General features: G+C 34.5%; 1 protein-coding gene across 1 annotated transcript; it reads right to left on the reverse strand.

Annotated features, from left to right (window-relative positions):
* Window positions 1-192: 192 nt before the first annotated feature.
* LOC147404305 (transmembrane 9 superfamily member 1) lies at window positions 193-21,840 on the reverse strand. Its single transcript, XM_086440185.1, has 12 exons — window positions 21,582-21,840; window positions 4,580-4,772; window positions 4,384-4,488; window positions 4,239-4,256; window positions 4,037-4,134; window positions 3,801-3,953; window positions 3,374-3,508; window positions 3,099-3,265; window positions 2,720-2,814; window positions 2,150-2,523; window positions 1,448-1,721; window positions 193-514 (listed from the first exon to the last, which is right to left on the reverse strand). Exons 1-12 carry the CDS (start codon window positions 21,678-21,680, stop codon window positions 447-449), a joined length of 1,779 nt encoding a protein of 592 aa, XP_086296311.1. The 5' UTR covers window positions 21,681-21,840; the 3' UTR covers window positions 193-446.
* Window positions 21,841-26,989: the final 5,149 nt, after the last annotated feature.

The raw sequence follows: 26,989 nt of genomic DNA on the forward strand, positions 1-26,989 counted from the left end.
GCCGTTGGAGTCGCAAATACAGGGCATCTATAAATTACTACTTAACCAATTATTCTCAACTCACTAACGAAGAAACTCTGGCCAAAAAAATTGCAATATGAAACAGTGAAACTTGCATTGGTTGTTACATGAAATCCATATTCATAGAGTGATGAAAAGAACTAGAAAGTAAATCGAAGACAAGAAGCTAAATGATGATCAAATAAGCTGGATTTTTCTAGATTATAAGTTTCTGCACTCTAAATTAATTAAACAAGGCTTTCAATTACACCCAGAAAAAAAAAAAAAGGCTGACAAAAAAACCACCCCTCCTCAAACACTAGGGTTCAATCCTTTTTTAACCATACATTGGTGGAGCCCATCAGATGGGTAACGTCTCAAGCACTTTTGTCTCGATAACAAGACTCTAGCGAGCTCTATCAATTCTGTTGGTCCTTGCCCCTTCACTAGTCACATTTGATGTTTCTGTAAATCCTCCTCACAAATAAAGTTGAGCCCAGATAACCAACAGCCCCTGAACATGCACAGAGAGATGAATCCAATGTCAAGTAAGGAAAAAACGAGCAAAACCTGAAGAGAAACATAAGTCTCCCAAAAAGGTGACCAATAAAGAACTAAGCAGAACCATCTATACACTCAAAAAGCAGGTTAAAAAAGAAAGAAAACAATCTAGTATATGGTTTGAATATAACAGGAGTAATGATGGTGGCTCTTGATCATAAATCACAGAAGTTGCAACGATGGGTACTTTTTTGGATTTTCACTATTCTTTGAACATTTTATCAATAAATCTGAAAAACAATAAATTATTCTCACAGATGGGAAATCTTTTGGGATTGGTCACTTGTAAGTGTGCTGCGACCAACACTCAAGGCAGTTTGTTTGTTTGTTTGAGCATGGAGAGAGAGCGCCCTTGTGGTGTTTGGAGGCCCTAATGAGAGCCAAACATTTTTCAAAACATGGGTTAGAAGTTCTGGAATTGGCTGATTTTTTGTGAGGATGATCTCTATGATGAGGAGATCATCCTCATCAAAAAATCAGCCCGTTCTGAAACTTCTAACCCTATCAAAAGTGGTTTACAAAAATTGGATGGTCCACGATTCTTCAACTTGTAAATTAGGGTTAAAAGTTTCACAATGAGCTGATTTTTGGTGAGGATGATCTTTTCATCATATAGAGATCATCCTCGCAAAAAATCAGCCCATTCAAAAACTTCTAACCCATGTTTTGAAAAATGTTTGGCTCTCTTTAGAGCCTCCGAACGCTCCCCTATATATACGCATAATAGGGTAAAAGACCTAAAACCATTAAAATGACATTATTAATGATCCAATTGTGTGGTTTGCAATCTAAAAGTAGAGTTTTCCTAATAATATAAGCAATTATCAGAGCCAAGCACTACTGCCTTTAAATATTATAATATATAAAGGGAAGTGTTAAAACTCACCACAGAGGATTCCTAACCCAAGACAAAACATGAGTGTGTATCCAAAATAGAAGCTAGTCTGGAAGAAGCCTGACATCTTTGTCTTCACATGGTAATAATATATGGAGTAGAGGTATACATAGACAGCCGTCGATGCAGCAGAGAAGAATGAAGTCCATTGCCAGTGATAGTTCTCAGCATTCAGTAAGAAATATGTACCCACAATTGTAACACAAACGGTAACAATAATGAGAATCAGGAAAACCAGCAACATAAATCCATATACATAGTACACCTGCCAAGCACGGAAACAACACCAGAAGCATCTGAAATAGTCCCAAATAACAAATTTGATTCCACAACAACAGATCTTCTTCTCAACGGTTATATTCCATCTTTTTTTGGAGAATTTAATGTTCATCACTTTTCAGAGAATTTTTCTGGGATATATTCCTATATGCTTTAATTATTTGTTGCAAGTTTTCCATGAAAGTAAGAGAGATTCTATAGTCACGCCACCCCAATTCATATGTAAATCACCAAAGAATTAACACACATATTGGGGTGGTGTTAGCAAAATTTGGTGTGGCAATAGAAGCACTCTAAATTAATTTATTGCAGATTTTCAAGATATGGTATGATATTAGGAATATTTTCATTTAAAAGTTAATTTGAAAAAAAATCCTACTTTTTCTCGAGCCATTTGAATCATAACATTTTTACCTTGTAATTCCAGAAGGATGTGAAGACAAAATACATCTCAATGAATATGCTACCAAAGGGAAGTAAACCTCCCATCAGCGAAACAACAGACGGTGTGAGATACCATTTCTTTTCAGGGATAGGGCGAGGAATAGTCTTCACACGGCAGGGATTGTTTGGTGCACCACTCCAGTTTCTTCCAACAACTGTACCAAGAAGTGCTAGAGGGAAAGAGATGAAAGCCCAAATGACAAACACAACTACCATTGTACCGAAGGGGATAGCCGCTAGAGATCCGTAGAATATTGCAATCGTGTTTAATATGAATCCAATCCCAAAGCACATAAATGGGAAAAGTGATGCCGTAAGAATCATTGATTTTATCCAGTTTTTACCTGACAAAGATGAAATGGAACCTTAAGAAGAGATATATGAGAAAACAAAGCAAAAGGATAACCATCTAAACAATACATGCACATTACAACAAACAAAGCTCTCCCAAAATGGAACTAAAAACATTAACCAAAGCCCAAAAATTCAACACTGTTGACATACAAAAGACAAGCAAAAGAGGATACATTAAATACATACCACCATTGCGTGAATAAAGTCCACCACTCACATAACCCGAAATGAATGATGTAAGAGCATAACATACTATAAAAGTAGTGATAATCGCTCCTCGCCTGAACCAAATTATAACCTTAAAGGTCAGCATTTCACCGAACTAATTGATTGCAAAACACAATCAACTCAAGAATACATGAGAGGAAGTGACAACAAAATAGAATGATAAAAGTTAATCCTCTCAGAAATGGCTTATCCATATTGAAATAAAATCTGCGTATAGAAAATTCAAAAAGAGAACATTTTTTATTCTTAGCCAGCAAGACGAAACTGGAATCAATAACACAATGGCATGCTTCAGGTCAGATATATTCAAAGTATTTCATAGCTGGTTTCAACATACCCGATGTATAACATCCCAATGATTGCCAAGACAATGACAAGGAGAACAAGCATTGCAAGCTGAGCACCTGTCCCAACAACAGCTGAAAGTATAACCAAATTGCGAGGAGGACGAAAAACATCCCCATGTACAAGTTTCCAACCAGACTCTTCACTTACATCTCTTTCCTGACAATGTGTTGAAAATAATCACCCATTTATTACGAGTTTCCAACAAGATGAACAACAAATAATTACCAAAAAAGAAAAAAAAAAGATAATTGAAACAAAAGTCACCAGTGTCTCCAGATCATCATCTTCTCGAGCATATTTTGCATAGTCATTTCTAAGTGTTCGCATCAATATCATAGATACCAAGCCAGTGAGGAAGATAACCATCATGAAAGAATTGAAAATAGAGAACCAATGAATCTGCCAAAATAACATTTAAAGATTTAATAAGTACTAAAAATAGGTGTAAAATACACTAACAAAACGCAATAAGCCAAAAATATTAGTAGTCCTCATGAACATGACTTCGATAACATTTGGCTTACAACATCAATGACAATATGCAAAGCTATAGCCAGTTGAGTACAGCTGCAATTTGTAAACAAACATAGTTTTCAAATTTGCTAAACCTAGTTTTAAATAACTAAAAGAATCAACTTCCCCACATGAGACAATGCACATGAAGAAATCTGCCATTATAACCACTATTCACCTGGTGCTCAAAGAAAGGGTAGTCCAAGTACACATCAAATCGCCGCGCAAAAGTGGTATTTGTTTGACTCCATTTTACAGAATATGTCATTTCTAACTTTTTCCCCACTTCCAAGGGTTTCGGATTGTCGTGAGTGAGATTAACATGAATAATCTGCAAGGATAAAAACTTGCTCAACATCAGAAACAACCAAGTAAATCAAACATACGGTCCAAAAAACATTAGAAGCCACAAACCTGATCTCCATTGTATTGAACAAGAATTTTCTTGTGCGTATGAAGAAGGTGTTTGGCGTTATCATTGCTTTTCTCAGGATGGAATTCGCCAACATAGGCTGATCATTAATGAGATAATTTACGCATGCATAAGGGTTAAGATTGAACAATCTAAAAGAACTTTTAAAAAAATCAGAAAAATCTAAATGAGATGAGTGCATACCCCATAGAGGAAGATCATCTGGATGAGTATACAACATTTGGCAGGAACAAAGAGACGGGGGGAAAAAAAAGGTAAAACAATTAGCACTCCAAACAATATCAAGAAACAAACAGAAAATCAATCACCGATCACATAAAGAACATACCCATGAATAATTCAAACCAATATGTATTCTCAATTGCATCCTTGAACCGTTTAACATTTGCAGCAGTAAGATCAATTTCACAGATGGGACTCTTGTCCACATTTTCTGCCCAAACACAGACAAACAACATCGACATATTTTCATAATCATAATCGAACAAAATAAAATTAAGAATATAAAAAGGAAGTCTACATACTCCTAAACATTATTTCCATCTGGCTATCAATGAGTTCATTTCCACCCAGAACCTCGCCAAGTCCACCCCACTTGTGAGTAACATTGCTAGATGGCTGGCAAAATGGAAGGCTGAAGTAGTTGTATGTTTCTTGCGGATTATTATAAGGGCCAACTTTGTTAACCCAGAGAGTAACTGGATCGTTCGGTTGATACTACAGACAGAAACCACGAAACATGTTAACAAGATCCGAAAGAATATTATACTTTAGCATAGAAAAACTGCTAAGAATGATTCGGTAAAAATTCAAGTTACTGGTCGGATAACAAAAGCATTAGCTTGGGCTGATTGGAAACAAAATTCAGCCCAGTGCCTGTTGTGCCTTCTATCATAAACATGGAAAACAAGCAAATTGACTATGGCTTTAATTGACGGTAGGAAGAGCTTTGGGCGTAACCATAATATTTGACTATTATGTCAAATAGTAAACACTCCAAAATAAATAAAATAACAAAATTAAAAGAAGAAGGAAAAAAGATAGTTGTAACCGTGGTTGGATCCGGTGCCGACTTACTGATGTGCAGAACAATAATATGTGCAGCCTAGTGCAAATTGAACACTACAAAAGTGGTGAAAAGCCACCGAACTCCATCAAGAACTCTCAAAATAATCTGAAAACCATCCTCCATCCCAGAATGAGAGTTTTTATACCTAAATTCGCATTCTATGGCTAATCCTATCCTTTAGTTTTCTTAGGGAAATCATAGCCACTGTTTTAGTAAATCATAAAATCAACCCTAATCCATTGTGCTAAACCCCAAATTTTTTCTAAATAAGGAACATTTCCATTTGGAAGGAATATTCTTGACCATCCAAAATTTTGCAAACACGAGCCGTGGTCTACATCAACTCTTCCCCACTTGAGAAAAATCGACCTCAAGTTTTGAGTTAAATGAAGCTTATAGGGACACATCATTTCTTCACTCAACTCCATAAACTTGCACCTTCAACAATAGTTTATCTTGGTGAAACCACACACCATTTGCAGCTATGGAATCCAAAAAGTCACCATCTACTCTTCACTTCGGTATTCACCTGGATTTTCAAGAAAGCTTTGAGAATGCCAAAACAAGTGAAAATATAGTTGTTAGACTCATGTGAACGTGCCACCTGGTTCTGAAGTGGCACAGAGTCCAACATCTGGTAGTCGTTAATTTCCATGTCATTCGTCAAACAGTATGTGAGCCGCAATAAGACATAATTTGGAGGGGCGACATTAGAGGCATGCTCCTAGCTTCCCTAAAACACAACATTAGATGGGGCCTTCTCAAAGGCATAATCCTCCTAAAAGAATGGATTGACATACGCAATGACAGTCCAAAAAATATAATTTTGAACATGAAGTCTTACGCATAGGAGTCCACTACAAATTGAATTGGGTACCAATTTTATTGATAGCCACGTCATACAAGATAGCTTCTTCATTTTCATCAATAATGATCTTCTCAATGAATATCAGGCAGCTATCAAAGTTAAACTGAGTAGTGCATCTGTCCTTCATCAGTTGCTAATCACAATGTAGGTGGTGAATCCCAATTGTTGTTTGAAGAGATGTCACCCTCTACTTTGTCAAAGATTGAAGGTGATTCAAGTTGACGTAAATCAAGGTAGTTGAAGGTGCCAGCTTGATGAGTGGATTAAAGTCTGTGAGTGTTGACCATGGCTTGGGTTGAAAGCTGCCTTCACCTATTAATTACTAACCACTAACCTACTTGCTTATCATGGAAAAAAATTTAAATCAAGGTAGTACAAGGCAAAAATCCAATAGAAAATTCTTATGAGCAAATATTATGAAGTCAATTAAAAACCCAAGCCAAAAACTATGAAAAATCTAAGCCAAAAAACATAAAAAGACCTCTTGTGCAATTACAAAAATGAATAAGCTAAGGGAACTCCTAGAAGCTTCAATGTGGTTTCAAACGTTCGCTTAGGGAAAGAGCATTTGGGTTTCAAATTGCTTCAAGGGTAAAAAAAAAAATTGTCTTTGCTCATTCCCTGCTATTTTTATACTTGACTTAAACCTTCCTTTAAGAAAAATTAAAAATCCCTAGATATCCCTTACAAAGATTACAACAAAAGACAGGACTGTAATTAACTCAATTTGTTTCACAAAAGTTACTAAAAATAAAAAATCCTAAAGAACTATCCATTCAGAAACTAAAATGGTGCACTCTCAAAATTTGATAAACGTACACGACTTATGATAATTAAAAAAAAATACCACTGGGATAATGTCGTCTCTAGGAATTAGTATGAGTGAACACATGATGCTAAAAGACACTTGGGCAAACTAAAGACAGGAATATAGAACCGCCCTAGAAGATTTTCATTTCCACGATTTCTTTTAAATCATTCCCCTCCACCAAAAAAAATTTGCTTTCCCGTGCAAATTGCCTTTTTTTGTTGAATGATTGAACGACACTTCAGATCAACCTTAATGAACTATGTCCCTTCTATCTAAGGGTTATCAGAATTGGATCGACCAATTATTTAACAAGAAACAAAATACATCTTCCACATTGAGTCATGATTTCCCGTCTCAACTACATTTTTCTAACCAATTTTCTCTATCTTGGGCCCTACATCACCATCAGGGGCGGAGCCAAGATTTTTTCTACATGGGGGCAACTAAAACTCTTATAAATTTTAAAAATTCTTGTGAGGGTAAAAATAATTTTTTCCGCCTATATTATCAGTTGCAGTAGCATATAAATCATTATAAAATTTTAAATTTCTTGTGGGGGCCATGGCCCACACTATAACTCTGCCCCCAAAGTTGTGGATCTTTTCCCCATTTTGGGTCATCAATGCGTGAGTTATGACACTATTGCCTACGCTGAAAATATCAAGGAAATTCAAGAAAATGTTAAAAAAAATGTTGAAAATTGACCAACTTTGCATTAAAGCAAATGGTTGACCTCATAAAAAAAGAATTTTCAAATTGGTGATTGGGTTATGGATTTCTTGAGGATTGAAAGTTCTTTGACCATTGCATATCATAAATTGAAAACAAGAAATTTTGATGCGTAAAAGCAATTCATTAATCAATAAGCAAGTACAACGGAAAAGAAAATAAAAGAAAACCCCCAAAAGTAGGTCATGGAGACCTCCAACGAGCGTTATCTGTTTATCTAATCTCATGCAAAAGAAAAGGGTAGGAACACTTACAAAATTGAGCCTCCCAAAGATGTAGGGATTTTCCCAACTTTTATGCGGCTAGCCTTTTGTATTATGGTGATCGGGGGTAGAATTATGGTGGGGGCACTTGCCCCCACAAGAAATTTTAAAACTCACAATGATTTATGTGCTATTGCGATTGATAATGTTATTGGTATGTATAGGACGCGTGGGGCCAAACTAGTCTTTTCCAGTTCCACGCGTCCCACTTAGTGTAGCCCTAATTCTCTTATCTAAATATAAGAGCGGATGCTCATAGAATATGTTATTTTTTCTATTGAGTCTCTCTCAATGCTTCTACTCTAAATCTCTCTTTCCCTTCTAAACAATAGCATGGTATCAAAGAAAGGTTTAGATCTTAAAGTTTGAGAACCTACTCTTCTCTTCCTATTTCCCTTTTCTTCTTCTTCTTCTTCGATCTACTTGATATTAAAATCTTAGGCTTCTGATTACAACTTATGATTTTAATCTTCTAATTGGTGAATACTCACAATATGTGAGCATGTTTGAAGTTGGTGTTTTGTAGTTTGGTTGTGCAAGTTGTGGTTTGGTGGTATGTTTTTCCCTAGGAGGTTTAGATCTACTTTCTGAATATTTGCGTGATTTATTTAAAAAAAAAAAAAAACAGATCTGATTGGTATTTCAAATCTGATTTATTTGGTGCAATCTATTTACTGTGGAGTGATTTCTAATGGAGATGAAGTCCAACGCTCTATCTCCTCTTGAGTTCTTTAATCTTCAGATGACCTCAATCAAATTAAATGGGGATAATTTTATCCCTTAGTCGAAATTTGTTGAGGTGTTCCTTACTACAAAGGGAAAGTTGAAGTATCTGAAAGATGATCCTCCTAAGACCGACGATCCCCACTACTCTGAGTGGGTTTAAGAGAATACTCAGATTATGACGTGGTTGTGGAATTATATGGATTCCACCATTTGTGTCAACTTAATTTTCCAATCTTCTGCCAAGGAGATTTGGATTCAGGTTGGCAAGATGTATTCTGGAGCGAATAATATTTCTCGGATTTCTTAGTTGGCTGAAGAATTATTTTCCGTTTAGCAAAGTGACCAAAGTTTACCAGCATATTACTCACCTTCAAAATATACGGAACGAGCTCAATATATATCAACCCCTTACTACTGATTTGGCCGTACTACGTAAATAGCGAAAAGAGATAGATGTTGTTTGTTTTCTTTCTGGTTTGAAATCTAAGTATAATTTTGTTAAATCTCATATTTTGACCAGTAAAGAGTTGTTTTCATTTACTTAAGTTTTTTCTCACCTTCAAAGAACTTTTGTTGGTGGCTCTGATGCTACATCATTGGTGTATGAATCTGACCGATCAACATTGACTATTTCTAGAAGTACAGATCGTGATCGTGGCCGTAGTATCGGCTGTGGTGGTGGTCGTGGGTATCGTGGTAACCATGGTGGAGGCCATGGAGGGAGTTGTGATTCTAGTGGGGATCATGGTTGTGGTGCACCCAGGAAGTGTACCCATTGTGGATTTGATGGTCACTCTATAGATTTCTGTTGGGATTTACATGGTCAGCCCACAAACTTGACCAATCAAGCTATAACTAGTGACATTAATGGTGGTGGTTCTGTTAATCTTCCTCATCATGTGGCTTCCCATGCAGATATGGTTACCATCTCTCGTGATGAGTATTCCAAGTTATTTTATCCTCCTCAGCCTAGTGCCTCATCCTCTAACACTGCGACCCTAGCTCACTCAGGTATATCATGTCTTACTTCATCTTCATCCCCTTGGGTCATTGATTCAAGGGCGTCAGATCACATAACTGGGTCATTAGGTGTGTTCATCCATTCAACATTCTTCCTCTTTGTCTCAATTTGTCACTCTTGTTAATGGTACTACTTTTAGGATTTCTAGTATTGGAACTGTTGTTCTCTGTTCTACTATTTCTTTATCTTCCGTGTACTATATGTCCCTAAATTTTCCTTCAGTTTAATGTCCATCAGTAAGTTCACTCAATTTTTTCATTGTTACGTGACGTTTTACCCCTCATATTATATTTTTTAGGAACTAAAGACGAAGAAGACGATTGGTGGGAGATATAAATATGTAAGTTTCTACTATTTAGATGGTGGTGGAGGTTCGCCTGCTCTTCATGTCACATCACTCCACAACAATGGCATTGTCAACTTAGTAATCCTTTACTCCACTTTTTAAAAAAGATGGTTCCCACTTTAAGTCATATTTCTATTTTAGATTGTGAGTCATGTCAGTTAGCTAAACATCATCGTGTTGCTTATCTATCTAGGTCTGTTATTAGAGTATCGAGTCAGTTTAATACGGTTCATTATGATATTTAGGGTCCTTATAGGATTGTTTCACGTTGCGGGTTTCAGTATTTTGTTACTTTTGCAAATGATTTTTCAAGAATGACATGACTTTATTAAATGAAAGATCGTTCTGAGTTATTTTCTATTGTTAAATTGTTTCATACTGAAATTCAAACTTAGTTTCGTGTGCAAATCAAGTTGTTTCGTAGTAATAATGTTAAAAAATATGATTATGGACCTTTGTATGACAATCTTTCATCCTTTGGTATTATTCATCAAACCTCTTGTACACGCACCCTTCAACAAAATGGTGTTGCTGAACGTAAAAATCAACACCTTCTTGAAGTTGCACGTTCTCTGATGTTTCAGATGCAAGTTCCCAAATCTTACTGGGGGGATGCGATTCTTACATGTTATTTGATTAATCATATACCTATGTCTGTTCTTGACGGTCAGTCTCCTCATTCTGTTATGTTTCCTTGAGTCCTTTATTTTCCTTACTTCCATGAACCTTTGGTTGTGACTGGTTTGTTCATCAGTCGTCTCCTAATTTTGATAAGTTTGATTTACATTCGGTGAAGTGTGTATTTCTGGGTTACTCTCATACCCAGAATGGTTATCATTGCTATGATCCTTTAATCCGTTGTATTTATGTCAGTGCAAATGTTATATATTTTTATCGTGTCATATTTTACAGATCCAATATAGTATGATGATCTTTTGTTTGCTCTTCCTCTTTCTGTGGCTGATTCATTTCCCAATGTTCCATTTCCACTCACTTATATTCGTAAAAAACAACTGACAACTTCATATCCCCATCCTCCTCTAGATGCAAACACCTTACCATTGTCTTCACAGTCTGCAAATCAAGTATCTAGTACTTCTGATTTTAATCTTCCTATCGCACAAAGGAAAGGCACTCGTTATTATAATAAGCATCCCATTTCTAAGTTTGTTTCTTTATCTCATCTGTCAGCTTCTATCGTGATTTTGTTTCTGATCTTTCTTCTGTGTCTATTCCTAGTAGTGTACAAGATGTTTTGTCTCATTCAGGTTGGAGATAGGCTATGGAGGTTGAGATGGACAATCATCATCACAATGGTACTTGGGAGTTAGTGTCCTTACTTGCTGGTATGCATATTGTTGGTTGTCGTTGGGTGTATGTGGCAGAGTATTTGCCTGATGGATCTGTTGAGCAGTTGAAGGCCCGCCTCAAGGCCAAAGGCTATACTCAGACTTATGGTGTGGACTACTCAGAAACTTTTTCTCTTGTGGCAAAAATGACTTCTGTTGGTATTGTCATCTCCCTTGTTACCCACTTCCAGTGGCCCTTATTTCAGTTAGATGTTAGGAATGCATTTTTGAATGACGATTTAGAGGAGGATGTGTACATGGAGCAACCTCTTAATTTTGTTACTCAGGGGGAGTCTAACATGATGTGTAAGTTGAAAAAGGTCATTTATGGCCTAAAACAGTCTCCACGAGCTTGGTTTGGGAGATTCAACAAGGTAATAGTTCAATTTGGATTGAAACAGTGTCAGACAGATCATTATGTGTTTGTTCGCTTCAATTCTTCAAAGACTATCATTCTGGTAGTTTACGTTGATGATATAGTCATCACATGTGATGACACTAATGGAATAGAGGAGTTGAAAGCCTTCCTTCAAACACAGTTTCAGACAAAAGACCTTAGTAAGTTACATTATTTCTTAGGGATAGAAATTGTGAGATCCAAGAAAGATATTAACCTGACTCAAAGAAAGTATGTTATTGATTTGTTTGATGAGATAGGTATGTTGGGAAGTAAACTTATGGACACCCCAATGGACCCTAATTCAAAGTTGATAGTAAACAGTGGAGAATTGTTTGATGATCCAAGAAAATACAGAAGACTAATTGGTAAACTCAATTATTTGACTATCACTTGTCCAGATATTTCTTTTGCAGTAAGTGTAGTGAGTCATTTTATGGAAAAGTCAAGGGTTCCACATTGGGAAGTTGTTCGGATCCTTCGATTTCTTAAACGATTTTCAGGATGTGGTTTGTGGTATAAGTCCAGAGATCATTTGGACTTAAAGAGTATTGTGATGCTAATAGGGCAGGTTCTCCATCTAATAGAATGTCTACATCTAGGTATTACACTTTCTTGGAAGGAAACTTGATTTTCCAGAGAAGTAAGAAGCAAAATGTGGTTGCAAGGTTTAGTGCAGAAGCAAAATACAGAACAATAGCTTTTATGACATGTGAACTGACATGGGTTAAGATTTTTCTTGAAGAATTGGGTGTTAAGATAGCTACTCTTATGCGATTATATTGTGATAATCAAATTGCAATTCATATTGCTTCCAATCCAGTGTTTCATAAACGAACAAAGCACATTAAGATAGATTGTCACTTTATCAGAGACAAGGATTTATGTGGGGAAATTAGTACTCCATTCGTGAAATCTGAAGATCAGTTGGCAGATATGTTCACTAAGGCACTTAACTGTAGTCACCTCAATCTTATATGCTCCAAGTTGGATTTACTTGATATTTATGCTCTAGCTTGAGGAGTGTTATTTTTTTTCTTTAATTTCTTTTCTTTTCTTTTCTTTAGTAGTTTATTTAGTTTATTATTCCAAGTTGGACTTTCCAACTTGAGGGAGAGTGTTATTGGTAGGTAGGACGTGTGGGGGCAAACTGGTCTTTTCTAGTTCCACACGTCCCATTTAGTGTAGCCTTAATTCTCTTATATAAATATAAGAGAGGAGGCTCATAGAATATGTTATTTTTTCTATTGAGTCTTTCTCAATGCTTCTCCTCTAAATCTCTCTCTTTTAAACTATAACAGATAACAAAGACGACAAAATAAATCTGCCACTATAACCTTCACAAGAATTTTAATAATTTATAAGATTCTTAGTTGCCCCATGTATACAAAATCTTGGCTCCGCCCCTGCACATGTTTTAGACCATGCACATAAACAACCTAAAGGACATTTTCCTGTAGACCGATTTATCGAGTTTTTTAAGACGAATTTAGATTGTGATAAAATCATATCCCACTACTAAATCTTACAATGGTATTTGGGTCTAGCACCAACTTCACAATGCACGAAACAAGAATATTGAGGGCCTAGCACAAATTGAATGTTGCAAGAGTAGTGAGAAGTCACCAAACTCCTTGATGGCTAAACGAATAAAAATCCTCAAGGGAGAATAAATATCTGCTCCAAAGCGAGTTAGATTCTCTCAAAATGATCAAAAAACTATATCATTTCCAGGAATGAGTTTAATCTTTATCCATCGACTTCATTGGGGGTAATCTCAACTATTATTTTAGCAAATAGCAACAGTCGCTGTCATTTCCCAGAAAAGAAACTGATGCTCACCATGCCAAATGGAAATCCTAGATTATGCACTTGCGACCTGACTTCTTTCTCTCCTGAACCTTTGGTCAAGTGGCTTACCTCTTGCAGATCCTCTCCTTTTAGTTGAGTATAAAAGTAAACTTCGAGTACTGCGGTTGCAAGAACAGCACGGCAAGGAAACTCCCCCCCCCCCCCCAATAACAGAACTACCTTAGTGCTTGGCTTCAGCCCCTGATTAAAGGACCTTATCTTGTTGGGCCGAAGACTTTATAGGTGTAGTCTAGTCATGCTCTGTTCCTGGGGGGTTGGAGTTTGTTATTCTCTTCCTACATTACATAAAAGGTTATTTGGATTATTAACTTTGAAAAATTACATTCAAAAAATTAAAAAAAAAAAAAATCTAAACTTCTTAGATAGTAAAAAAAAAAATTACTTTCTACTTTCTAAAAAGTACTTTCTCCCAAAGCTACTTTTTTCCACAGTTACTTTCTACTTTGTATCCAAACGAGCCTAAGTCCCATTTTAAACATAAAACCTATTTAAATTCCTTAAAAGATTTTACTCCATAGAAATATCAACCTCATTGAGTACAAAATAACTTAGAAATATCAACCTCACAATGGACAAAATGACACATGGATCCCATTTGGATTCAAAATAGAAAGTAACTATGGATGAAATACTTTTTAGAAAGTAGAAAGTAACTTCGTTTTACTTCTTAAAATGTTTAGATTTTTTTACTTTAAAAAAGTAATTTTTTAAAGGTAACCCAAACAACCTTTTTAACTTCCTATTATTTAAAAGTTAAAAAACTTAAGTTTTTCAATGTATTCAAACATGCTATAAAAGTAGTCACAAATAAGGAATATTTCAAATTAATGGAACGAGTCTTCTCTAAGGTTATAGAAATGCTAGGTGGGCCTAGGCGTTTGACCCTCTTATGGCCAAGGAAGGGTTAAGCGGCAAAAAAAATAGCGTTTCAACTTTTTATACATAGTAAAGGTCATAAAAAAGGAGAAAAATGACATAAATATTACCAAAATAATATCAACTATGAAGCAAGCTGGTAAGTCATCACAACTAACACGTAAGCAAAATAAAAATCATGTAATCCACCAATATTCAAGTAATTTAATGTCCCATTTCCAATGTCTTCAACTTTGGACACCCCCCCCCCCCACACACACAAAAAAAAAAAGTTAAAGTGAATATTTTAGACACCCTTAATGTTTTAAAATTAATAAAATACAACTTAGATCATGATTTCTTCAAAAATATTACATAAAATTACCATTTTAACCCAATTTTTGAAACCCCGATTAAAACTAGAGTGACCTAAACGCTTGGATGGTCTAGGTGGCCAAAACGGGCCTAGGTGTAGCTTTTGGCAACATTGATCTTCTCCCTTCAATTTAACCTCTTACTATTTGCAAAAGAGGGATCTTTGAGCCTAGTCTAGATCAAATATTCCCAAATTGAGAAAATTGTCCTCAAGTGTTGCATTAGTTAAGCTCATGGGAGAACATCATTTCTTCATTCACCATTTTCGTATTATGCATCCAACATTGATATGTCTTGGCAAAACCATATGCATTATTGAAACTATGCAATCCATAGAGTATGCCATCTAAACTTCATTATGGTATTCACTCTGATCATCAAGTAGGATACGCTAATGCCAAATCAAGGAATCCAGGAGAAAATATAGTGGTTAGCCTAATGTGCATGTGTAACAATAGATCAAGACCCTACATCTAGTAATCCTTAATCCCCAATCATACATCAAATAGTTTGTGAGTTGCAACAAGTTATAATTTGGAGGCAACACTAGGGACAAACTTCTAACTTCCATAAGACACAACATTAGCGACCCCTTCTCAAAGGTGTAATCCTCAAAAAATTGATTGCCATTATGGTGAAGAGCCCATCAATATAATTGACGATGAAGTCTTGAACACCAATGTTCCCTTCAAAAAGTGAATACCACTTTTCTTGTTGACCACATCATCTAGGATAGCCTCAGTATCAAAGGCAAGTACTTCATCGTCAACAATAACATGATCTCATTGAAGATAAGGCCATCGTCGAAGTTGAATTGAGCAATGCATGCTCCCTCCGTTGATTTTCCATAAAATATAGGTAGCAAATCAAACTTTGTTTGAAAAGATGCCTCCATCTACTTCTTTGTCAAAGGTCAAAGATGATTTCCATTTGATGTAAATGAAGGCAACAAGAGGAAAAAATCAAATAGAAAATTCTAATGAACAAATATTACAAAGGAAATTGAAAACTCATGCCAAAAGCTAAGAAAATTTTGATAAAATACCTCCAAGTGCTGGTAGAAAGGTCCAACAACTATTCCAAGATATTTAACTCAACTTTTCCAAAGTGTTGGGCTTGGTTTCTCAGGTGTCTTCGTAATATTTGCTCATAAAAGATGTTTATTGGATTTTTCTTTGCATTCTTGCCTCATGTCGATCAAAGTGGCACTACTCTCTACATCCTTGTCTATGGTTTGATGGAAGCTATTGCAAGGTTTCCTCCTGGAACTACGAAGCCTCTCATTTGTGGGAGGGATTGCAGCCTTATCTACTAGCATTCAGATCTCTATCATAGTAACTAGATTAGTTCCCTAAGCTCATCTACTTCGGTCATCCAACCATCATGGCCCCATGCAATTCTCATAAGCATTAATTAATTGATACATTTTACTTGCTATAGTGGCTGAAAATTATAGGATTTTTTTGACGACTTCAACAATATAAAGAGGGCATGAATCAAAGTCGATTTGACCCTTGATCTAATAAAAGATGTATGAATCTTAATATTCCAACACACAATCGATCACATTACGTTCAACAGTGTGCAAAGGATGCACATGTTTCCATGATTGCAACAATATAAGATTCATCTAATACAAATATTGTTTGGACCTTAATCAACCAAAAAACAAAAAGCGAAAATTATAAATAAATAAAAAAAACTATTTAAAATATAATTTATTAAAAAGATAATAATTTTTAAGAAATTATCAAAAGGAACCAAAATTGGTCCTTCAATCGCCGATTTTTTTTTTAAGTTAGAATTTGCAGCCGCCAATTTTTTTTAAAAAAATTCAAAAATTCAGCCCTCAAAAGGCCGAATTTTTTTTTTTTTTTTAAAGTCAAAAATGGCGGCCACCGATTATTTATTAAAACCCGCGCCACTTTCCTCTTCTATCTGTTCTTCCAACAGATAATATAAAAAAAATTCGGTGGCCGCAATTTTTGACTTTTAAAAAATAAAAAAAATTTGATCCTTTAAGGGCCGAATTTTTGAAAAAAAAAAAAAAATTTAATCGACAGCCGTAATTTTTTACTTTAAAAAAAATCGACAGTTGAAGGGCCGATTTTGGTTCCTTTTACTAATTTCTTAAAAATTGTTATCTTTTTAATAAATTTTATTTTAAATAGATTTTTTTATAATTTTTCCAAAAAATTTTATTATCATAATTATTTTTTATGGGTAAATTGGACTTGAATCCAAGACCTCAAAGTTGCTTTGCAATGTGTCAAACCAACTGAGTTATGGGTCTAAACCCCATAATTGTTGCATTCACGATGTCTTGAACAACTAGGTTATGCAAGCCTAGTTGTTTATTGGGTTTGGGTAGGTTGAGTTTTATGATCAGTTGAGCATTTGACTTAGCAATCGCCTTTTAGTCTTGTGATCATCTAAGCACAAAAAAGTAAAGCGGTGGGCTTGACAGCATGAAAAATCCAACTACTTCCTCTTCTACAACATCTCACTCATTAAAAAGATAGGTCTTGGGAGAAGGCTTAGAGTGGCAATCAATAGTGTTGGGTCAGACTTCAAAATCAACCAAAATAACATATGAAAATGGCTTCCTCGATTCTAACCCAAAATTCAAGGATTTTGTTGCTCTAAAAGTAGCGGTGCAACTTGGACATGCCGAGCCCAATCTCCGGTTGGGCTTAATCTAGTACATTTAGGGTTGAATTGGGCCTTGAAAGATTTGAACCCTAACAAAACTCCAATTGTACTTGGTTGAGACCACAAACTACCTGACCTAACTTGAGCCCAACCTCTATGTCGTACGTATTTCTTAGAAATACCCCCTCCTCTCTCTGAAGTTCCCAAAAGAAACATCATTGTTCTTCAACCTCTTTACATGGTACCTAGACCACCAAAACAAATTCTTGAGCATATGCCTTCATTGACTATGAGCATTCCATTGAGGCTTTCCCTCCATTTTACAAAGACCATTTGGAAAAGGGACATAACAAAAACCAATGCTTCCTTCAAGAAACTAGGGTGATGAAGAGTAGAACACACAAACCTAAAGTCTATGTTAAAAGTCTGGTTCTAGGGTGAAATCCCAAGAACTAGGAGTAATAAAGAATCTTTAATGTCGAGTAAAACTGACTAAAAACTTCAATCTAGGTTTGAGATTGATGGAAATCAATCTCAAACACTAAAATTAAAAATCAATATCGGATTTTCATGCTCAGAATAAAATAAAATAAAAAACAAAGAAAGGGTCTAGTCTCTTCTTTTTCTTTTCTTAATCAATCTTTTAAAGAAAAAAGACTAACTCCCTAAATTTGTTTATTAGAGCTCCTTATACAGATAACTCCATAACTTAGGAACCTTCTAAAATACTAAAAACTAACTTCCTAGTCTATTTATAACATATTACTAACCTTCTAATCCTATTATAATTATAACTCAATTTAGACATCTAAAAGGACTTCTAAATTTAAACTTAAAACAAATTAGAATTTAACTAGGAAAAGATACTTTCTAAAATTAAAATAGAAACTAACTAAGACTACTTAAGCAACTTAAAAATAGAAACTCAATGAAAGAAAGAGTCCTAAGAGAAGTTGGACTAGAACTTGAGGACCAGTCAAAGCTTGGGTCGAGTTGACTCGGTCAATGCTGCTGATTTCTTTCTTCGATGTATCTTAACTTGATCGTAGGCATTGAGAAAGTGTTGGTAAGCCTATCTACATCACAGGGCCTTAGACATAATCTTCTACATGTTTTCCTTGGGAATGTTTGGAATAAAGTCCTTCAAAGATATCACCAGGACTTAGACCCATAGCTCAGTTGGTTTGACACATTGCAAAACAACTTTGAGATCTTGGGTTCAATTCCAGTTTACCCATAAATAAATAAAAAAGAAGATATCACCCATTTGTTGAGACATGGGAAACATATGTATTGTTGTTTCACCAATCTAGAAAAGCATCTTAATGGAACTTATTCATGACCCTCGTAAAAACACTGCCACAATAAGCCAACATCTTGCAAAAAAATAAAAAAGCAGTTGAGAAGAAAACCCAAGCTTAGAGTTCTTCGCCCTTTTTACAATATATTCCTTAGTTATCTAAAAATAAAATTGTTCATTTTCTTTGTTATTTTAGAATACATTTAAAAAGTACAGACATTCTTGGTTTCATGTCAAGTATCCCACAAAAGTTCATGTTTACTTTACCTCAAGACATACGACAATTTCCTCATGACTTGGAACCAATATTGAAAGTAAAAGCTCGTGTTATTCAAAGCACAAACCCCTACTTTCCATTTAGAGATTGGATATATAAGATAGCTAGTTTTCTCTACATTAAGAAAGATATTGGACACCCATAAAACATGTCGATAGTTGCCATGTCAAGTTTTATTTACAATATTGTAACACACCAATCAATTGCCTCCACGCTCTTCCGAATGGGTGCTATGGAAATGCTAAACTAAAGGGAAATAAATATATAAATAAAGACACCTAATGACATAGCAAGTTGATGGAAGCTAGTTGGAATTCCCACATAATATTTGGAATTGAATGAGGCCACCAGAGTATCAAAATAATGAACTGTTAACTGTGAGCTAGAAAGCTAGCCAAATAGAAGCTATCTTCGCAATTACATCGCCAATTAATCCTAAATTAAATTTCTCTCAAGATAATAAAGACTGAAAATAAAGACAATGGGAAACTCAATGAACTTTGCTGCCCTAAAATAGGCTAATTATAGGCCATGAGAGCTAGCAGAGGTAGAAGAACATAGGAAGGAGCTATATTGAAGAGAAAAGGTTCCACAATGATCGTTCTTTTTCCTTGTTTGTAAACTATGGCCCTGCTTGGTACTGTGTAAAACATCATGAATATCGAGTGCTTGGTAATCTTTGTAAAATATTTCTGCAAAATTCTGTAGGTGCTTGGTTGAATATGAAAATGCAAAAGATTGGTGTGTGTTCTTAAAGTTGATCTAATTTGGTCTGCAACACACCTGAGCAAGAAATTCAAAGCTCAATGGTGTCAAATGACAGTAATTGTGGGTATTTCTCTAACAAATGCAGCAACCCCTCATTGAGTTTATGTGATTTAGACAAAATCCCAATCAACTAAAAAAATCAAAGGTCTTCCAACTCACCTCAGATCAGGAAAACAAGAATCCACTTCGACCAAAGAGCTCACAAACAAAAACCAAGAGATGAGTCCCTATCCAAAACTAAACTTCTCTCTATATTTCTACAGAGGTCTGGCAAATCCTTCTCAAATCATTATCTTGCTTATGCAGATTTCATTCTTTCTGAATTGGTATATCAATTTTGGGTTTGATGAACACAGAATTTTTCAACAAGGAAGCTTAGGCAAAAAATTCTTCCTGAGTATGCTTGGATTCAATCATAAGAGTACAAATCACAACAAAAAAATTTTACTTGTAGAAACCACCCAAGGGATTAATTCTTCTATGGTTTTTAGGTTTAGAGGTTCAATTACGTGTCTAGGAGAGAGAGAGAGAGAGAGAGAGAGAGAGCACTGGTGTAGTAGAATTGAGCGCTGAGAAGCATTCAAGTATGAATCAAGTTTTACCGTGTTTTTCCAATGTTTTGGGGAAAGTTTTTGTCCGCAAAAGTTTCCTTCAAATTCTCTTCTGTTTTATGACATTTTGATAGGCACGCCCATTTTTTTTATTGATACCTCCAATATTTTATAATGAAAAAAAAGAGGACCACAAGGAAAGAGATTTCCTAAAGAAAGTACAATGAAGATGAATGAGAGCAACTCATAGTTGATTAATGCTTCCCAAATTACAAAGAAGTCCTCCAACTTAACACTAAAGAACACAACCACCACAACATGTAACCTTCACCCCAAAATGTACAAACAAGAACTGATACATAATTCTAACAAATAAAATTAAATAGAGGGAGCATAAGACTCCTTTTCCACATCTTCCCAGTAAAAATTTCAGCAATGCTAGGTCCACACACTCTCTCATCTAATGATGTTTCTATAAGTTACATAGGGCTGTACCTCACCAAAACACCCTCCAAACATGGTTTTAAATCTCGACCGAGACGACTTGTCCGATACGTCTCGGTATCGTCCACCAACGAGGAGTATAGACAAGTCAAATGTAACGGACGAGATTCAAAATCACAGTTCATTCTACTCATTGTTGAACGAGATGACTCAAATGTATCGGAAAACTCGTCTGAGATGACTCGGTCTCATTCATGGATGAGACGTGACGCCAAAACAAATTTTAAAACCATGCCTCCAAAGGGGGGCAAAAGCAGTTAGCGGATCAACCTGGCATTTCTCAAGTACCTCTTGTCCAGTATGTTTCAAATTGCCCAAAATTCTTATTTCTACCAAAAAAATAATAAAGCTTATCTATAAAAAGATTTCTACTTCACCATCAAATTTCCTATAAATGGTGAGGAACGTTATATTAACATATTGACGAAGAATTCAGGTCAAGATCTCAAAGATAATCAACATGTCAAATCTAAAAACAAGTAAAAGATGATGGAATCTAAAATGAATGTGTAGCAATGACATCAAAATGAGATCCGAAACGAAATAAATTAACCTAATTCAGATCTACTCTCACACAAACAATCCTGAATTCGACATAAAAAAACACTACTACTAACGTTTACGTTTCAATTGAGAGATCTGCAATCTTGGAGACGAATAATCATAATTTAGATCCAAGAAAAGTGATACAAATTCAGATAAATAACAAATCAAGAAGAATATCTACGAATCTAAAAAACATTTAGGTAATTATGGTTAAAGATCTGATTTTGAAAGATCTTGAACTTTCTACCTTGTGATCGGATTCAGAAGCAAATGTTGGAGAGGCGACGATGAGAAGGAAGAGAGAGAAGGCCGAGAAGAGCGAGAAGGATCGAACGGTGGAAAACATCGCGATCGCTATCGATGGTCGGATCTGCAGCAAAAACCCTCGCTCCTTCCTTTGCTGAGCTTTCTATGCTTGCTGGTTTCGCCTTCTATCGCGAGAGAGAGAGACCCTGAAAGTACTCGCCCTTTTCAGATTTGCGAATTTGACGCGTTTTGTGTGCATTTCTCAGTCCTCATGTTTCTTCTTCAAATACGTATTTTAAGAGAAATACTAAGCTAAATATGAAGTTTAGCACCTAAGTAGCATACTCTCGTCCATTTATTGCCACGTGGCAGATAGTAAATCATGCAAAGTACAGTATTAAATCATCAAGAAAAGCAACATTGACTTAAGATCAAGGGTGTAAACCTAATTTTGCATTTTTAAAGAGGGTAAACCTAATATCACTAATTTAATCAGAGATATTTCTAAAATACCCAAATTGTAGTTCAAGAATACAATAATAGGGGTTAATAGCTTGAAGATGACAAATTTTTGTGGTAAGGTTTTTACTCTCATCTTCAACCGTAAGATTCTCTCTTATTCAATTTGAAAACATTGGATGATATTTCTAATATCGACCAAAATGTGGAGGAGTACGTCTCGATGATTCTCTTTTTCTATTAAAAATAATACATATAGGTTGTATGTGTTAGAGATGTCTTCATTTTCAAACTGATGAGATAGGTTTTGTCTGAGAGACATGTGAAATGTGTTGGAATATTATTATTATTTTCTTAATTAAAATTATTTTGTGATTTTTTCACATATACAATTTTCTATGTAAATACTGGATTGTAATTTGTTCAAAACATAAAGGGTAAAATTGAAAATCATGTTTATGGTCTGGCATTGGTTACCAACATCAAATACAATGAGTTAATAAACATCCTATCAAAGTTTAAGTGGTATTCACCTAATACTAGAATTCTACGATAGGTAAAAAACATAATATCCTCTTTATATATAGGTGGTCGTCTCTCATTCTCTACACAAATTATTCTATTATTGAGATAAAAGTTCTCATCATCAAAGGTGTAGTCAGAGTTGGGGTAGTACGCCTATTTTTCGTAGATCAAGATTGACATCAAAGTATTCTTTGCAGATTATTGAAACAACGAATCTAGGTATTTTAATATTTATTGTTTCAATTCGATTATTATGTTTTGTTCAAGATCAAATCCTAAATCTATGTTTATTATGACTGTAATTTTTTTTTCTCAACAATTGGTATTAGAGCCATGATGGATTTGTTCTTGTTCAAAACCTTGATAAAATCTCAGATAAAATATATTTATTTTGGAATAAATATTTTTTATTTAAATTTAAAATTGTATTGATTCCAAAACAAATCTGCCCTTAACAGAGACAAACGATTCTAGTGATTATAATCTCATTTTGTCTCCAAAAGAAGTAAAACAATTTTTTTGAATTTTAAGTTCACATCTCTACAATGATCGGCAGGAAACCCTTCATGGGTTGAACCCATTGAAACGATAGGAAAGATCTAAATCGTTTATTTCATTATTGATTTAAAGTAAATTTGAAAAGAAAAGATTATAATTGGATTTTTTTTTTCAAGAGTTCATATTCTCAATCTTTTCGATTCTCAAAAAAGTTTAAAGTAGAAGATTTTGATTGGATTTTGACTGTATAAATCGAATACATAAAATGAAAACTCTTCGATTCTTAAAAACTAGTCATGGGATTTTTTGTAGTCGTCGCTTGACACCATTGATCAAACTTGTTGGTCAACGTAGAAGGTGGCGACAATTTTTTACGATGGCGACAACAAGGGTTTTACAATCGGTCTTCTTCTTAATGAAGAAGATGACATGTTCATTCGGGTTGGGTTAAGCCCAATAGGATATTTCGGTTGGGCCAAGCCCATTTTAATCATTTTGCTGGGCCAAAGTCGTTTCTTTATTTCGTTTGGGCCAAGTCATTTTCTTAAGTTTTTGTTGGGACAAGCCCGTTTGATTGTTAGTTTGGGTTAATTCCAATTCAAATAAAACTAATGTTTTAATATTCTGTTGCATCATATCTCATTCAGAAATCTGACCTGTCCATTCGACCCATTTTGGTCAACTTATGACCCAATTCAGTTGGTTCAAGCATGAACCAGCCCATTGAAAACCTAATTTTCCTTTTAAATTTTTTAAAAAATCATAATTTATTTGTTTTAACTCCGATTTGGACAAACCAAAAGTCCATTTTGAATATTTTTTTCGAAATCTATTTAATAAAATTGTTAAAAGACTTCGTTGACAACAACATATAACAGTAAAATTCAAATCAAGTATGTACCTTTTTGGAGAATATATTTATAATTACTTTCTTTTATGATTAAATTTTATAGTTATTACTATTATCACAAATGATTGTACCGACATTCAAAATAAGAACAATTAGAAAGTAAATTTAAATATATTAAGGTATAGGTCTTGCTTGTAGGGGTTTAGGAAGATCCTTTGAGTAATCATTCAAAGAACATGGTGGCGATAAGATAGTAATCTGTCTAAAGGTGACCATTTTATGAAAATTGCGGGTTCTTGAAATTTGAGATTTAGTATCTCACTAAAATCACTTTGTGACACTCTTTTACATAGAATTACTAACTTTTCCTTAAAGGTGATTTAGGAATGTTTGTGTAAATCGAGTGAATAGAATAGTCACAAGTGTGAAGAGAGAGAATGATAACTCTTTTGCCTAAAGGTGTAGATAGTGCCTGGATTGAACTGAAAAATGAGTGGCCAAGTCTATGTGTGTATTCCAATGCAATTTTAGAAAATATATAGCATATTGATATCTCGACCTAAAGGTGAGTCATAATGATGTGACTTGTTTGTACCTATAGAGTAGAAAGTTTCACCTTTAATAAAACACTTTAAAATGATTCGATCAAAACCCCTAATACGAATTGAAATAATTGAAACCTACAATATATATTAATGTTTAATCATATCTTATTGTAGCTATGGATGGGTCATTAATTCTAAAGAGTCTAGCACGGATTAAGCCTATTAATGACTCTAATTACTCATCCTATAAAAAGAATATTTACATCTTATTGACATGTATGAAATTTAATTTTGTTCTATTTGAGGACATGCCACCCACTCCACTTTTAAATTCTACAAAGTTGGTAATGACCCATTTTGCTAAATAGGAAAAAGGCTAACAAATTGTCTATGATGATCATTCAAGCATTTATAAGTGAGACTTTTCGAAGTAGTATTCAGACCATCAAAAAATAATTTGTCGTAACAAAGAGATCTGTTCAGTATGAGTATTTGGGTCAATTAATAAATCTGAAATATGACGACAACGAAAATGTATGGGAACACATTCTTAATATGTCTAAGCTTGTTATTGATCTTCGTGAATAGGAAATTCCTTCTTACGATGATCTTTTGGTTAGCATGACAATTTTATCTCTGCCTAAGTCTTATGACACCTTTAAGGTCAATTACAATACACAAGAAACTAAATGAGATTTGAATTAGTTGATTTCCTTTTGTGTCACTAAGGATGCAAGATTTAGAGGTTTGAAGGTTGAGTCAACACACTTGGCAGTTTATCTAAGTAGTAATAAAATTTCAAGAATAAGAAAAGCGGCAACAAAAACTTCCAGCAAAGAAAAGGAATAAAAAATTTTAAGACCTGCAAGAGTAAGAGACACATGAAGAGAAATTATTTTGCTTATAAGAATTGGTTACAAAAGAATCTAAAAGATATCAATTTAGTTCTAGTTTGTCATGAGTCCAATTTTGTTGATGTTTCTTTAAACTCATAGTGGATTAATTCAGGTGCATCTGTGCATATTTCTCATCCTCTACAGGGGAAAGTTTTTTCTTGGAAATGCAAAGGCATTGTAGGTTAAGGTTATTAAAGCTTATCACCTCATTCTTGATATAGGATATTCTTTGATTTTAGAGGATATTTTTTTATATCTCGTCTTTTAGACGGAACATTATTTTTATTTTTAAATTGGACATTATTGGTTACGATTTTTTCTTTTTGTGATAGTAGGATGCATGTTTATTATCATGACAACATTGTTGGACATGATTTTTTATTAGATGGTCTTTATCAATTATCTTTGGATAATACATTTGTTTTTACTATATTATGTTTATCTGTTGATTCATATGTTCTGGGGTCTAAGCATCCAAGTTTATCAAAAAACTCTTTTATGTTATGACATTTGAGATTAGGTCACATTTCTAAGAGAATACTAGAATTCTTAGTTAAATAAGGAATTCTAAGCCCTCTAAATTTCTCAGATTTTGATGTTTATGTGGATTGCATTAAGGGAAAGATAACTAAGCAATAGAAGCTTGAAGATACTAGAACTACTGATTTGTCGGGTTTGTTCATATAGATATTTGTGATTATTTTTTGATTCCTTCTTGAGGCGGACAACGCTATTCATTACTTTCATCGATGATTATTTTAGATTTTTCTGTCTGTATCTGATCCACCATAAGGATGAGATATTAAAAAATTTCAAAATCTATCAAGCAGAAATTAAAAAGTAGTTGGGTAAGAAGATCAAAACTGTTAAATCTGATAGAGGTGAAAAGTATTATAGAATGATGGATAATTGTGGTGTTAATCACAGGAAATTTGTGGAATATTTGAAGAAGTAAGGAATAGTTCCTCAATATACCACACTTGGAACATCTGAGCAAAATGGAGTTGCTAAAAAAAGAAATCGGACTTATCAAAAAGTTATTCACAGTATAATAAGTTATTCAGACTTATCAAAAAAAAATTTGGGTGAAGCCTTCAAAACGACAGTTTACATTCTCAATAAAGTTCTCTGTAGATCAGTTCTAAAAACTCCTTTCAAATTATGGATTGGCAGGAAACCAAGCCTTAGCCATCTTCATGTTTGGGGGTGTCTTATCGAAACAAAGTTGTATAATTCAAATCAGAAAAAATTTGATCATCGAACAACAACTTGTCACTTTCTTGGTTATCTTGAGAGGTCGAAGGGTTATAGATTTTTCTGTCCATTGAGACATATGAAGATTATTGAAATCAATCATGTTAGGTTTCTTGAATATGGTCAAAATAGTGAGAGTGAAAAGTGAAAAAAAGTTATATTTGAAGAGAAACGTAGTGATCTACCAATATATTTTATTTCGTAACTTTTACCTTTTTTGTGGCTTTACTTGTCTGTACAGTCGTTGTAGAAAAAAATGCCACAATCCAACTAAAATCCAATCCTCAAGTAGTAGTGGTCCAAGTTCCATAACCAATTATTCTCATTAGGATATCTAACCAATAATGTAAACTCGCTATCACAAACGATTATGAGGTGTACT

This window comes from Akebia trifoliata, chromosome 4, assembly GCF_017979445.1.
Source record: "Akebia trifoliata isolate Shusen 1 chromosome 4, ASM1797944v1, whole genome shotgun sequence".
NCBI lineage: Eukaryota > Viridiplantae > Streptophyta > Magnoliopsida > Ranunculales > Lardizabalaceae > Akebia > Akebia trifoliata.